Source organism: Chenopodium album, chromosome 13, assembly GCF_948465745.1.
Source record: "Chenopodium album chromosome 13, dcCheAlbu1.1, whole genome shotgun sequence".
Classification (NCBI taxonomy): Eukaryota; Viridiplantae; Streptophyta; class Magnoliopsida; order Caryophyllales; family Amaranthaceae; genus Chenopodium; species Chenopodium album.
The window spans coordinates 6,102,499-6,117,269 of NC_137846.1; the positions used below are offsets into that span (position 1 = coordinate 6,102,499).

Here is a 14,771-nt window from a genome sequence, read left to right on the forward strand (position 1 = left end):
GATTTTTTAAACCGAAAATTGTAGGGTACCTGTAATTTGATTAAAAAAAAAAAGATATCACTTAAGCTCATATTATATACTAGTTTAAGCCTAATTTTGGAAAAATAAAAATAAAAATAACAATTATAAATAACGCGTTTTGTGTGCATTTGACTACACTATGTGTCTGCTTGTAAAGGTAAAATGTAACTTGTATCACTGACTGAGTAATCCTTGTAATTCTGACCAAGTAAACCCCTATAACACTCATGAAATAACCCTTGTAACACTGACCAAGTAACTCTATAACACTAACGAAATAATCTCATGATGGTTACATAAAAATTTGTGATTATTAATAAATAATTAAAGTTGCTAAACAATAGCTTTAATTTTGATACATTAGCGAGATGTAAAAGTTATAAATTTGTAACCATCTAGATTTTTATGAAATAATTTTACAAAAAAAATATTAAGTATATTAAAGGAAAAATTAGTCGCAACAACACCAACTATGATAAAGGTGCGTGTAGCAGCACAACCTTTTAAGGGTGCGGTTTACAGCACAAACTATGTAATTGGGTGCACCTATTAGCATAAATGACACTAATGAACTAAGGTTCCATGGAAAAAAGTGGAATCTTTACTATTTTATATAATTGTTTAAACATATATGATTTTCCATCATGCGTGACTAAATTAGCCTGACCTTTTATTTTTTTTCATTTAAGCATTTCTTAACCTCCACCATTATATTAAGCGGATTCCTTCAAAAAAAAAAAAAAAATTGTGCTATTATATTCCTTTGTTCGCTTCTCCAATTACTTTTCCTAATATCGATCTCACATGATTGACTTAGTTTCCTATCGAGTCGGTCCCCATTTATATCCTCTATAAACGAAGTATGTTTATATAGTGGCATTGTTGCAATTATATGCAAGTTTGGCTGTACTATATTCATTTTTAATTGTTATGCTGAGTTGGACAATTAGCGCCGTTATGAAATTGTCTTTGATGGTGAAATAACGTCCGTTACATTCTCTTCTTTTTTTTGTCTTACCAAAAGTTAGGAGAGAGAAAGCTCACTCAAAAGCTAGAGAGAGAAAAACTCAGTGGAAGAAGAAGATGGTGTTTGTAGATCTGGTAATTTGTGTAAATTTATGAAGATTTGGCGTCGGCGATCTTAATCCTTCCGGCTCTCTCCATCGGTCAGTTTCGATTTGTTCTTTAGTTTTGGTTTTCTTCTATAAGTTTCGGATTTGTTCTTTAACTTTGGATTTGTTCTATATGTTTCGGATTTCTTCTTCTTTAATTTGGGATTTGTTCTTCTTTAATGCATGTGAAAAGCTGTGTTTATTTTGTTGATTATTAGATCGAATGCTTAATTTGGGGCTGATTGAAATTATGGTAGCTATTGGTATTGTGTTGTTTGTTTTGTTATGATTTGTGGAAAACGGTGAATAATAGGTTTCCTGGTTTCTTGTGTTAATGTCGATACCGTTGATGGTCCTTCTTCTGGGACTGTTATTATGGAAATGGTGTGGGTATTAATACTATATGAAATTGTGAGTAGTTGTATATTATTAGTTTGTAATTGTTTGTTGTATGCCTTTATCCTGTGTAGATAATTATATTTTTGGTTGGAATGGAAGCTGAATTTGTTGACATGGGGCAAGAGATCGTTGTGCTTGATCACAGTTCAGTCCTTGACAGTCCTAATACTTGTGGTATTGTAAATGCTTCTGGTTGTGTGGTTGTTCATGAAAGCCCTGATATCGAATGTAGTAATCCTGATCTTCCATCCTTGAATTGCCTGACACCTTATGTTCATCCATCCCCCTCCACCGTACCTAATCTAATTTCGCTTAGTTCTCCATTAAAAACTGTTGAGACTGTTGAGACGATTGTTTCCACGAACAAGATTAGTGTGTACACCACTGTTGAAGCACCTAGGGTTGGGATGGTTTTTAAATAATGGCAGGATGCGGAGGCATACTATAAGGAGTATGGTGAACAGCATGGCTTTGGTGTTAGTAGAGTGTCGTCTTCATTTTCTGAGGTGACTGGTGAGAGGAGGGGGGCTACTTGGCGATGTGAATTTTGGGGACCGCCTGATATGAGGGCTCGGAGGGAGGCAAAGAAAAGGTCTAAGGCCATGGAAGCTTGTGGGTCTGGGGATGTCTTAAATGGAGTTATAGGGGAGGATGAACTGAGCCGTGGCAAAAGAACGTCGAAGAAATGTGAATGCAATGCCCGCATATACGGTAGTGTGAATGGTGATGGTGAGTGGGAACCGAGAACAGTTGTTCTGGAGCATACGCATGACCTATGCCCTGCCATGTCTACGTTGGTGAAGGAGTATTGAATGAAGAATTTTACATCAAATGCGCGCAAGAAATTAATGAACTATTAAGAGGAAGGGCTTCCAGTCACTCAGATACATGGTTGTATGGGTTATGAGATGGGTCCCGAGAACATGCCAACTGTTAAAGACCTTCATCACGAGGTTTCTACGGTGCATCGACTGAAAATGGAGGGTGGGGATGCTGCAGCTATGATGGCCTATTTTGATCGGATTCAAGCCGATAATCAAAACTTTTTCCATGCACATCGCCTTGATGAAGATGGCCGATTGAAGGATGTGGTATGGGTTGATGCTCGTAGCCGGGTGGCGTACGAGGAGTTTGGGGATGTGGTATGTTTTGATGCTACATACCTTACAAACGAGTATGAACTTCCGTTTACCAACTTTGTTGGCGTTAATCATCATGGACAATCTCTCCTGTTGGGATGTGCACTTGTATCTCATGAGACTTCAGAGACCTACTCTTGGGTGTTTCAGCAGTGGCTGTCTTGTATGGGTAACAAACCTCCTGGTGCCATACTGACAGATCAAGCTACTGCTATGAGGAAACCAATATTTGAAATAATGTCGTCGACTCGTCACAGGTGGTGTATCTGGCATATTATCGGCAAATTTTCAGATAAGCTAGGGAAATGTGACAAGTAAGTCTTTTTTTTTATGAACTGTATTCTTATGTGAGAATAGGTTAATTGAAGAACTTATTTGAGTTTCTGTATTCTGGCTATAATGCTGTATATTGCAGTACCCTGCTTTCCTTGAAAAACTTTTTGGAGTTTAAGTTTTATTATTTTCTGTTTGTTATTTTTGTTGCTGTATCCTGAGTTTGTGTTTCCTCTTTTGAATTGTTTCTGAATTTATACTGCTGCAAACTATTTATTTGTTCATCTGACATGAGTATGATGTTACATTATCTGTTGTTTTGTTAAGCATGTATTCCGCACATAGTGTGTTTCATGTAAATAAGTTTATGATATTACATGTATTTTTAAACTGTGTGTTCCATATATTACATGTACTCACTGTCATCAGATACTCTATGAGATACTGTATGTACTTGTCTGAATATTGATGCACCAATCTGTCTTCCACGTAAACCATGTGTTTTCATTTTGTGAGTTTTGTGCAGATATGTTGATTTTAAAAGCCCTTTGAAAACTCTTATATATGAGAGTTTTACCGTTGAGGAATTTGAGAGTCGGTGGCATTCATTAATCAAGGAATTCAAATTGGAGGATAATGACTGGCTTTGTGACCTTTTGAGGAGAGACACATGTGGATACCGGCCTTTATGAAGCAGCACTTCTGGGCCGGAATGAAAACTACTCAGAGACTTGAAAGCATCAATAGTTTTTTTGATGGCTTTTTAAATCGGCACACAAAGCTTCATGAATTTCCTGAGAAGTACACACGGGCTATGGCGAAGCGTGTGAAGTCTGAATTAGCTGCTGATGCTAGATGTGGTAAATACATTAGGAGACTAGTTAGTGGGTTTAAACTTGAAAGATTCTTCCAGAAAATCTACACAGACGTGAAGTTCCAGGAGGTTCAGAAAGAGTGTGCACGTATGATGTATGTTTATTCAAAGGGGGAGCGGACTGTAGAAGAAAATGTGACTGAGTATTTACTTGAGGATAGGGTATGGATAATTCCTGAAGGCAAGAGGCAGGAGGTGATAACTGATAGGCGTCGACTTCTGCGTGTTTTATTTAATAGTGTGACGAAGGAGGTTTCCTGTGATTGTCGGAAGTTCGAGACCTTTGGTATTTTGTGCAAGCATGTCATTCGAGTCTTTGATCAAAGCCTGGTGTTTGATATTCCAAGCAAGTATGTCCTTGATCGGTGGAGGAAAGACGTTCCAAGGAAGCATACAAGGGTCAAAGTAGCTTTCCATGACCCTTCTGAAAGAGATCAAGTCAGACAGTATTACAAACTCATGCACGAGTTTGAACCAATTTGTGAAGAAGCGTCCTCCATCAATGATCCTGAAACTGTTGCTATGGTGATTTCATGTCTTCAAGAGCTAAGTCTTAATGTGAAAAAAAGCAGGCAAGTTTTCCTTGAAAAGCAGGCCAAACTCCCAACCCTGCCAAGAACTGGTGTGCCACCTTCAGAAAAAGGGTCTAATCAGGTGTTGAAATGCAATGGTGGTGAGGCACCGTCATCTGTAGTCAAGGCATCATCAATCGCAGCAGCTGTGAAGGACCCAATTCCACAGAAGAAGCCTCGTGGTAGGCCAAAGGTAACCCGCTACAAGAGCCTAGCAGAGACAAGTTACAAAACCCAGCAAAAGACAAGACAAACACATGTATGACTAATTCGGGCAGTTGGGTATTTTGTTTCTTTTTTTTATTTGATGTGTTGATATTCTCACGGGAGATTGATGTGATGTGGCAGTAGAAACATCGACGCTCTCAACGTCTTATGGAGTTGGACGAAGCTAACGACGAAGAAATGGTTGAAGATTTTGATGCGGATATTGATAATTGCTTTTATGGCTCTGATCACTCTATGGAGTTTTGATGAAATGAAGCTTGTTTGTATGTCCACCTGATCACTGTATGGAGTTCTGATGAAATGAAGCTTGTCTTTATGCCCACCTGCATTATGGCTAAGTTGTAGGAGTTATTAGTGTCATTGTGGTTAAACTTTTCCTTTGATTTTTGAACATTTGAAAACACTGTGATCTTAGCCTGAATGTAGCCTTTTGAATCTGGTTCATGGTTGTAACAACTTTTACTTTGCTTATCGTCAATGTAGCCTTGTATGTTGACTGGTATCTCCCTTTAATTGCTTTCTGGATTTCGTCGCCTTATCTGTTAGTTATTTTTATAATTTCCTAATTTTTGGTTATGTGAGTTATTGGGGCCAAAAACAACTTGATACTTTGATTGTATTGTGACTTATTGGGCCTTTTTGTCACAATAATGGCCTTGTTATGTTACGTATGGCCTTTAAAAAATGGAAATGGCCTTGTTATTTTATCATTGTAATATGGAAATGGTTAATGTAACAGTATTATTTTTGCAATTAGTGTTTTTGTTCAATTAATATAAAATCTATAGAAAGAACTCTGTAATTATGGATCTGACTACTACAACATCGAATAAATCATATTTCCAATTTCACATACATAAACCGATACTGGCCTATATTACATGATGTGGGCTTATATTACATACTGGGCTAGATATACATTACCATCAACAATTGGACCATCACAAAAGGCTTCTCAAAAGTGCCCACAACTACTAAAGCCCAACCAACCAAACTACTAAAAGCCCAAACCAAAAGGATCCAGAAATACTAAAGCCTAAGCAAAAGGGTTGACAAATAATATAGCCAACCAAAAGGGTTCACAAATACTACAGCCCAACTTAAAGGATCCAGAAATACTAAAGCCCAGCCCAACCAAAAGGATTCACAAATACTAAAAGCCAAGCAAAAGACAACTACAAGGCCAAGTGGAAGCTACAATTGACTCCGACCACCTTCCTCCACCGGAAGCACTTAAATTCTACGATTAGGGAGTACATACACCTTATCCCCGTTGAGGATATTGACATCTCTGATTGTTTCCACTGTCGTAACCTCGCAATCCTCGTGCATGAAAAGGAGAGTAGTTGGATCTGCTCCTATCTTCCGAGCCCAAATGTGGAACAACCTATTCATCGGGGTGTCTAACTTGCCCTGCACCCTAAGCTTCACCTTGTGACGATGCCCGGTGTTCTTGATGAAGAACCTTTTGATGCGAGTGTTTGTGTTGATCACTCCAGGCTATCAAAATAAATAAACAACAAAACATTACTATATATCATAATAAATAAACAAACAGAACAACATTACTATAGGAATACATTGTCAGTCCCCGGACATAAATCACATCTCCAGATTGAATTCCGATATCCCCAGCAATAGCCCAAGACGCGATGATGGATCCACGAAAATGGAGCCTTATCCTGGAAGAGTGAACATCAATCCTCGAAGCATAATCTTCGTAGATGGACTCAAAGTTTTCATCACTCCTTATGTCATAAAGAATTCCGACATCTCCAGGGCTACGACCTCTTACAATGATAGTGAACACAACAACATCAGCTGGGAATGGACGGTTAACCCCATTCAAGTCAACATCATCTGGGTTAAACTCATCCTTTTCCTTGGCCGGAATCATAACGTCGTCGACAACCACAGGCGAAGCTGATGTAGACCCCCTCTCGTACTTAGGGGGTGTAGGAGCATTGGCCATGTTTGTCAGCAGGGATGGCCTAGCTTTCATCTCTTCTTTCCTTGTCTTAGGCCCTGGAGCAAGTGTCTTACAAGCAAATGACTTAGGTTTTGTGTTTTGTATTTGAGGTTTGTGGTGGGATTGTGGTTTTATAGTGCTGCTGGTGACGTGTGTACTAACCTCGCCAATTGAATGTCAACACGTAAAAAGTTATGGTGAAAAATGGGGCAATTTAACCCAAAGAAAATGAGCACTTAAGTTCAATCTAATTTGGGTACATTGATAATATTACAAATGTTAATTTGAACCATTGTAAGCAACTGAGAGGCTTTTTTAATTTATTTATTTTTTATTTTTTTTATTTTTAGCACACCAAATGCCCATGCCCTTAAATTAACTGACCCTAAATTCATCCTGAAACTATTAGATAATTTGTGTCAAGGTTATGTTTTTGTAATTAAGGGGGTAGGTGATACTATTTCAAATGTTTCTTAATTAACTTCTTTATTGTCACTTAAGTTTAATTTAGTAGTTTCCAACAATCAAGTATTCTTAGTTTCTAATTATTTCATTATAAATTAGTTACATATATTATTATTCACTTCACTTAATAAATATTTGTTGACATATTTCATGTCGTACCAAAAGGAACAAATATTATAGTAAATTTTTTTAACGATGATATGATACATATGTTTAATTACTTGACTATTAGCCTCATTTGTAAATATTAAGTTGGAATGAAAGTAATTGAGAATATTAGCCTTATTTCTAATACATGATTGTTTGTTGGAAAGAAAGTAATTGGGAAGATTACTTTACTATTTCCAATATAATTTGCTAAAATATTTACAAGTACAGAGTGATAATAATTAAATATTAAGTTTAATTAATATAGATATAAGCTCAAAAAATAATAATAATATAATTATGTTACTAAAATTATGTGTGTGACCAATGAGGATATGTAATTTAACATAAATACAAACATCTAAATTAAACTAACAAAAAGTATGTGACTAAATTATGAGACACTTTTATCGACGGGGGTTAAGTTATCTTAATACTACAACTGAAACAAATCTAGTACTACTACACCCTTTATTGAAACAAATCAACTATTGATTAGACAACACACACTAACCAAGTCTAATACTAGTAGCCTTTTACTGAAGCCTACAACTACCCCTATAAAAAATCAAGCAAATTGGTAAGGAGATCTGGTCGAAATTTTTCCCTATCATGTGGTATCCCAATTTTTCCGCCAAAAACTGAGCTAAAAGTGATTCAAGTTTTAATATATCACAGTACATTCTAAGAGAGGCATAAACATTAAAACGCGCAAAACAGTGCGTGATTTATTTGATTTGCGGGAGTTCAACCTTCACTCTATAAATGTATTTCGTTGTAATTTAATCTATCTTAGTGTATTTAAATTGAAACACTTGTAGTAATTACTCACTTCTAGCGTTCGTGCACCATTGTGTTTTACGGGTCTAAAGGACAACGATCATTAATCGTTTTGGATTATCAGACGAAACACCTAAGTTCTCAAGTTAAATAAAAACTTAGAGACACTCCAATCTAAAAGTGTTGTTTAAGGGGGAAATCAAACTTCACTATTTTTCGCTAATAGTTATAGAATTATGATGGTATTATGATGGTCATCGGCTATATAGAGAATCGTTGATATATAAGGATTGTTTTTTTGTCGGCTTACATATAACATTAACGCACGAAATAACTACGTTTTTCTAGGGTTTTATTTTGTTTGAAATGTAAAATGTGTGGAACTACAGTTCGTGCTCCAACAATTTAAGGAATTCCATCATTAGTACTCTAATTCCAAATAAACATATTACACTACCAACACATTACAAGAATTACTAGTTCAACCAGCATACAAATAAAATATGAATTAAGTCATATTACAAACCACTACCACTTGCAACTAATTGACTAACAAATTAGGAATTAAGACTTAAGTACATGAGGACAAACACAAACTACGTTGGTAATTAATCTTAAACAACATTTGTTCTAGCCATAACGCAGTCATCACCCCTGCCCTTCTGATCACGCGTCTCCATTATATCGGGTGACCTCGTGTAAAAATAAACATGCAACGTATCAGTTTAATTAAACAATCCTTTTAATTAATTATTAAATGACAATGCAATTACCTTAACATTAACATCAAGTAACATTTGGATGCTTGCACATTGTTGCCGTGCTGAACATCTAACATCCCCGGCCTTCCATAGCATGGCAGCTCCCCCTTGTACCAACGGAGATGAAAATGGAAAAACCTGTAATTTCCAGGCAGTACATGAACTATTTCACTGAGATTGCTTACAGTGTTTCTGATTTCAAGCAGAATTACAATATGGGGATTGTAAAGCCGGCAGATGGTATGGAAATTGCAATCGAGCGCGTTGGGGAAATGGCCAGGTCTCATGACACCACAACCATTGCTACGGGCCATTCGCAAAGAAATACCTGGTTCAAACCTCTGTTCAAGGTCCATGAGGATCCGCCATAGTGATTCCCTTGATGCTGGAATTGTTCTATCATTTGATTGCCAGTAGTATGAGTATTCATTGGTGTTCATTTCTCGATTAATATTTGGAATTGCTTGTGGGGGTTTGTAAAATAAAAAATTAGGAGTGCCATCACGATGTTCGCGATAGACAGCCATGGTTGGATATGGGAAGAAAAAGTTTGAATATTACAATGCAAGTTAAGAGACCCTTATATTGGAAGATAAATGTGTCGTGTATGGGTTTTGGGTTTTAAATAAAGATTGAAAAGTATTTGTTATGTCACATGGGTGTTTCTTTTAAATGGAAATTTATTAAATGAATTTAAAGTTTGAATAACTTGGAATTATTTGAATTCTATTCTTGTGCACTTGATTATTTGTTGTGTCAACCAGTGAAGTAAAAGAATTAACTAGAACAGAACTCAAATTAAAGAGAAAACAAGTACTACTTTGGGGATCGTGTGCGGTTTCAATGTCTTTACCCACCTGCTTCGTCTGTTCCTTCAAAAAGAAGTTGCAGACAACGCTACACCTCTGGTACTTGTTATAGTACTATAGTAACCATAAAACAGGGTTGGGAGTAAGGAGTGAACTAAGAATACTTACAATCAAACTAATATGAGGCATCCGAAAATTGAAATTAAAATGGAAATATATACATACGAAAATTGTAATTAAAATGATAATCTATGTACATCCGAAATATGAAATTATTTACATCTGAAAATTGTAATTTTATACATCCGAAAATAGAAAAATATTTAGATCCCGAAATGGAAATATGTATACGTCCAAAAATACAAATTATTTACATCCTAAATTTGTAAATTTATTTAAAACTTCCGAAAATGGAAATATATATGAATCCGAGAATGGAAATATAAATACATCCGAAAATTGAAATTATAAATAAAATATTTTAATTTAAAAACATCCGAAAATGGAAATATATAAGCATCCGAGAATGGAAATATAAATACATCCGACAATTGAAATTATAAACAAAATATTAAATTTATTAACATCCGAAAATGGAAATATATATGCTTCCGAAAATTGAACATTCCGAACATAGAATAAATTCCATAACTGGCCCTTAGTTTAGTTCGCCCGAGTTCGGTTAAGTTCAGTTCAGTGGAGTTCATGACTAACCATTTAGTTTAGTTCAGTCTTGTAGTTCGGTTAAGTTGTGAGTTCATTTCAGTTAAGTGGAGTTCAGTTTACAGTTAAGTTGTGAGTTCATTTCAGTTAAGTGGAGTTCAGTTTAGTTCAGGCCCTTAGTTTAGTTCACTCAAGTTCGGTTAAGGGCCTGTTCACATTTACTGAACTGATTGGAGCTGAACTGAACTGAACTGAACTGAACTGATTGGAGCAGAACTGAACTGAACTAAACTGATTGGAGCTGAACTGAACTGACTTGAACTGAATTGAGCTAAAATGAATATTTTATGACAGAGGGAAATTAAGAGCTGAGCTGAACTCAACTCAACTAATTAGAGTTGAACTGAACTGAACTGATTAGAGCTGAAAACTGAACTGAACTGAACAGTGAGTTGAAGATCTTATTTTATGAGAGAGGGAAATTAAGAGCTGAATTGACCTGAACTGAACTGATTAGAGCTGAACTGAACTAAATGGAACTGACTGGAGCTGAACTGAACTGAACTGAACTTATAAAACGTGTCTACCAAGATGCAGACGTGACGGGTCTATGCAGTTGAGATTATTGAACCACATGTGACCATCCCCTATATATTATTTGCATACGAAATCCACCGAATTATTTCATTTAGTTGTTGTGAAAATGGTCGGTGTATCTTGTACAAAATGCAATTCAATAGACAACATCCTGGAGGGGGGTTTTCGTTCTGGTCACATCACCGAGATATGTGGGGATGAGGGAACCGGTAAAACACAGATCTGCTTGCAACTAATGTTAGCTGCTCAACTAGATGAAGCATTGGGAGGTATTTCCTCATTTGCTGTGTATGTCACATCAGTTGGTCATTTTCCTGCTGGTAGGCTCGCTGAAATGGTTCCACACGTATTTGGTTCAATTCCACCCGAAGATCTTAATCCTCTGAAGAGAATATTAGTGAAACAGGTAGAATCACCGTACGAGTTAATTGAGACCCTTCAGTGGGTTGAAGAATTGGTCAAGGGCGACGGAAGGTACCGTGTTGTTGTTATAGACTCGGTACCAAGCATATGCCACTTTCATTTCCATAACACCCGTGAGTCAATGAAGGAGCGGACATCTATTGTAAATGTGTTTTCAAGTGGTCTTCGATCACTTGCAGAAAAATATGATCTGGTCGTGGTAGCAGTTAATGAAACTGTCAAAGTGAACCCTAATGAGCAAAGGGATTTTGGATTAACAATAATGACAAATGGTGTAAGGGTTCAGCCTGCTTTAGGGAAAACATGGAACAACAATATGAGCACAAGATTATTTGTCGAAAAGAAATTCAATGAAAAGCAGGAGTTCTGGGAAAGGACAATCCGGATTTGTTGCTCACCTGTAGTCGACCCCGATGCATGTCATTTCAAAATAAACGGTGAAGGTGTCGTTGATGTTTAGTGAATTACATGATGCGGGTTTTGTAAAAATCCGATGTCTGGATTTGCTGTAATGTGTTGTATTGATTTTTGAGTTCATGTTGTAAACCCTTGTAACCCTCTAAACCCTTGTAACCCTCTAAACCATTACATCTATCATTTGTAATAAAAGAAAACATGTTAACCCTAGCTTCGGATCCAGCCTAGGATAAACCTAGGTTCGGAATGTTACATGTCATCACACGTGTACTATAGTTGCTGAAACACGAACGTGGCAAATGAAAGCACACTATTTTTTAAACATTAAAAATTATAAATATCTTTTCTTCTATGGGTGAATGTTGTAACATTTGTTTTCTAATTTCAAAGTTATATTTCTCCACCAACGGTAACTTCAGCAACGACCACATTTACATGAGATATTGATTACAATTAATTTTGACCACCATTTGTGAACATCCCAACAACACCATTTCTTTGGAAACCATTGAAACTCCAAATTCAAGATGAATGTCAAAGCTCTTTTTTCAAAAGTGGTGAAATTAGTCGTAGGAAACCCTCGAGAATTACCTGTACTCATCCACCCGACCGAGCCAACGCTATACTTTGGTAAGTATGAAATAGAGGACCAACCAGAGCTTGAGTTTAATGAAACTCGATATTATGAGAACAACTTTCACTTGGTCAGTGAAACACCACTAAGCGCTGAAACTGTAAGAGAAGAATTATTAGGCCGTGCTTTGACAACAACAAGAGCAGGGTGTAGAGGCTCTGTGATGGATTTGGGTGACGGTAAACCCTTGCCGCCGTACATACCATTCATATCCGACTTCGATGGATATTTTCACAATGGGGTGAGTGTCTTTTTACGGTGGTATTTAACTCATGAGGAGATTGAAGAAGGGGTGGTGGTTCCGAAGTTGTTGACTCCAATATTTGATCTAAAACCGAAAGTGAATTTGGATAACATCCGCATCTATTCCACACCAACGCAAGAGAGACAAATTTTTTTTGGAGCCACAACCAACGCAATACATGTCATGAAAATGCAGCAACCAATGTTGATGGTTATATTGAAAGTCCACGGTGGTTGTACTCAGAACAGAGGTCGAAGGTATTACCGGATATCGATATCTGGTGAAGCTGGTAAAAGAGGTGGTATATGGGCGACAATTCGTTTAGGTTCCGTGGTGATGTGCTGGAATGCTAGGTACATACATCGACCTTCTTGCAAAACCAATTTCAAAAAATTATGTGAACGCTTCTGTCCAACAGTGGTGCTTGTTACAGAGGCACGCGCAAAATCGACACAGCTGGACGAGGTCCTCAAAGCAATGGGTAATAAGTACAAAGTATTATGCACATGGAACACGGGCGTTGGTGGTGTAGCTCTGTTTTGGAAAAAGAAAGTCAAACCTTACTTCACTCAACGAGCTTCGACTTTGATCGGGTATTGTTTAGGAGCTGAAATACTGGTAAGTACATATCCAATAACGTAGTTAAAATTATAAATTTTGCTAATTCAAATTGAAATAGTACAATTTTGTGAAATTGTGATTTGCTCTTCACAGGCAGGGGAGACCTTAGAAGAGGGGCTGCCATACACAAGTGAGTACACTGTGGACGATTAGCGAGAATGGATTAGATTTACATTTGTATTCGGTTAATTGACATCTAAATTGCAATCCTTGTCCATTTAATAGTAAATGAATAATTATAGTTTAAGATTCTTATTGCACTTATGTTTAATTTCAATGCATTCGACTTTTTAATACTAATGTGTGGTTTTTTTAATACCAATTGCTTAATTGTTTTAGTACTTATGTTCAGTTATAAGAGTTATGTACTTATTTGTGATTTTTAAAATGCTGAATTTGTTAAATATTATTAAAAAACTGTAGGGGATGTGGAGGCCTATTTTGAAAATGGTATTGGATGACTTTAAAGTCAACATGTGAGATTGTATTTGTGGGACCACGTTATTGGGTGGAATGTGTTACAAAATTTTTCTGGAGGGGAGGGAAAAGGTAGTAAATGAGGATATAGGCGGGGATTCAGATTCAATTTCCGCCAATTTTGAAAACCCAGTCCGCCAATTAATTTATATGGCGCGAGATTTTCAGCACAAAATTTGACAGCAATATAAAATCCATCAAATGGCAGTAGTCAAACAAAACATAGTTTCTGTTTCACAAAATGGTGAAGAACGAGCTCAAAATTCATGTCTCCCAAATAAAGGTTTCTAAATCTAAAAAACCACAAAAAATTACCTCAACAATTATGAAAACAACCAAACTTCAATTAGACCCATCCCACATCACAACCAAATTCAATAAGAACCCACTGAAAAGAGGTTTGTTGGCTATGATAACCAGCCCCAACCTGTCAAGTGAGGGTGAACTTACGCTGCGGTTGGTAGACCCGGAAACAGCGGCCAGGTGCTTCGCAAACGGTTCATCATTCAAAGGTGATTTGCTTGTAATCACTCCAAACAATTACGCTACACCAGCAGCGTTACCGGACCTTTCTGACCTCGCCTTGCAGCCTAAAGTATTTAAAGTGTTTGTGAAATGGTTGGTGTCGACTACTGGTGGTTGCAAAGGGTATGGGTCGGAGCACGTATTCCCAAAGTGTGTGAAGCAATTGGTGGATCCTTGTGCGCACATACCAACAGTCCAGGAAGAGTGTGATTTGTCAAGTGGGGAACACTCGCTGCAACTCCATAGTTATCGAAACGACTTCAAATTGTTCAACATCGATGCGGCTTTATGTGCTAATACCATGGTAATTACGTGCACCACCAACACATCGAACATATTAGACGGCAGAATAACCACGATCAAGTTGTCGGTGGAAGAAAATGCATTTCCGACAGGCAAGAAAAGGAAGTTCATGGTCTGGAACTGCCGAGATATGGGGAGGGAAACATTCATCCCAGAAATCAAATCAGCTATTGAGTTAAATATGCCTGAGTTTGTGCTACTAACTGAAACAAAAGTTTCCATTGAGATGGCAAGGGTCATTACCAAAAAATTATTTCCATATAGGGTTAGCGGACGGTCATATGGTGCTGCAGAAGGAGGATATGCAATTCTGATTTT

At 37.0% G+C, this 14,771-nt stretch overlaps 1 protein-coding gene and 1 pseudogene across 2 annotated transcripts; both read left to right on the top strand.

Moving 5' to 3' along the window:
• The first annotated feature begins 1,046 nt into the window (after positions 1-1,046).
• LOC145576113 (protein FAR1-RELATED SEQUENCE 6-like) lies at positions 1,047-5,114 on the top strand (annotated as a pseudogene). Its single transcript, XR_014098322.1, has 4 exons — positions 1,047-1,187; positions 1,604-2,985; positions 3,471-4,649; positions 4,739-5,114. The product of XR_014098322.1 is annotated as a protein FAR1-RELATED SEQUENCE 6-like (transcript).
• Positions 5,115-10,915: 5,801 nt separating this feature from the next.
• LOC145575096 (DNA repair protein XRCC3 homolog) lies at positions 10,916-11,692 on the top strand. The gene has a single exon (XM_081633018.1). The coding sequence runs from the start codon at positions 10,916-10,918 to the stop codon at positions 11,690-11,692; it is 777 nt and encodes a 258-aa protein (XP_081489144.1).
• The last annotated feature ends 3,079 nt before the right edge of the window (positions 11,693-14,771 follow it).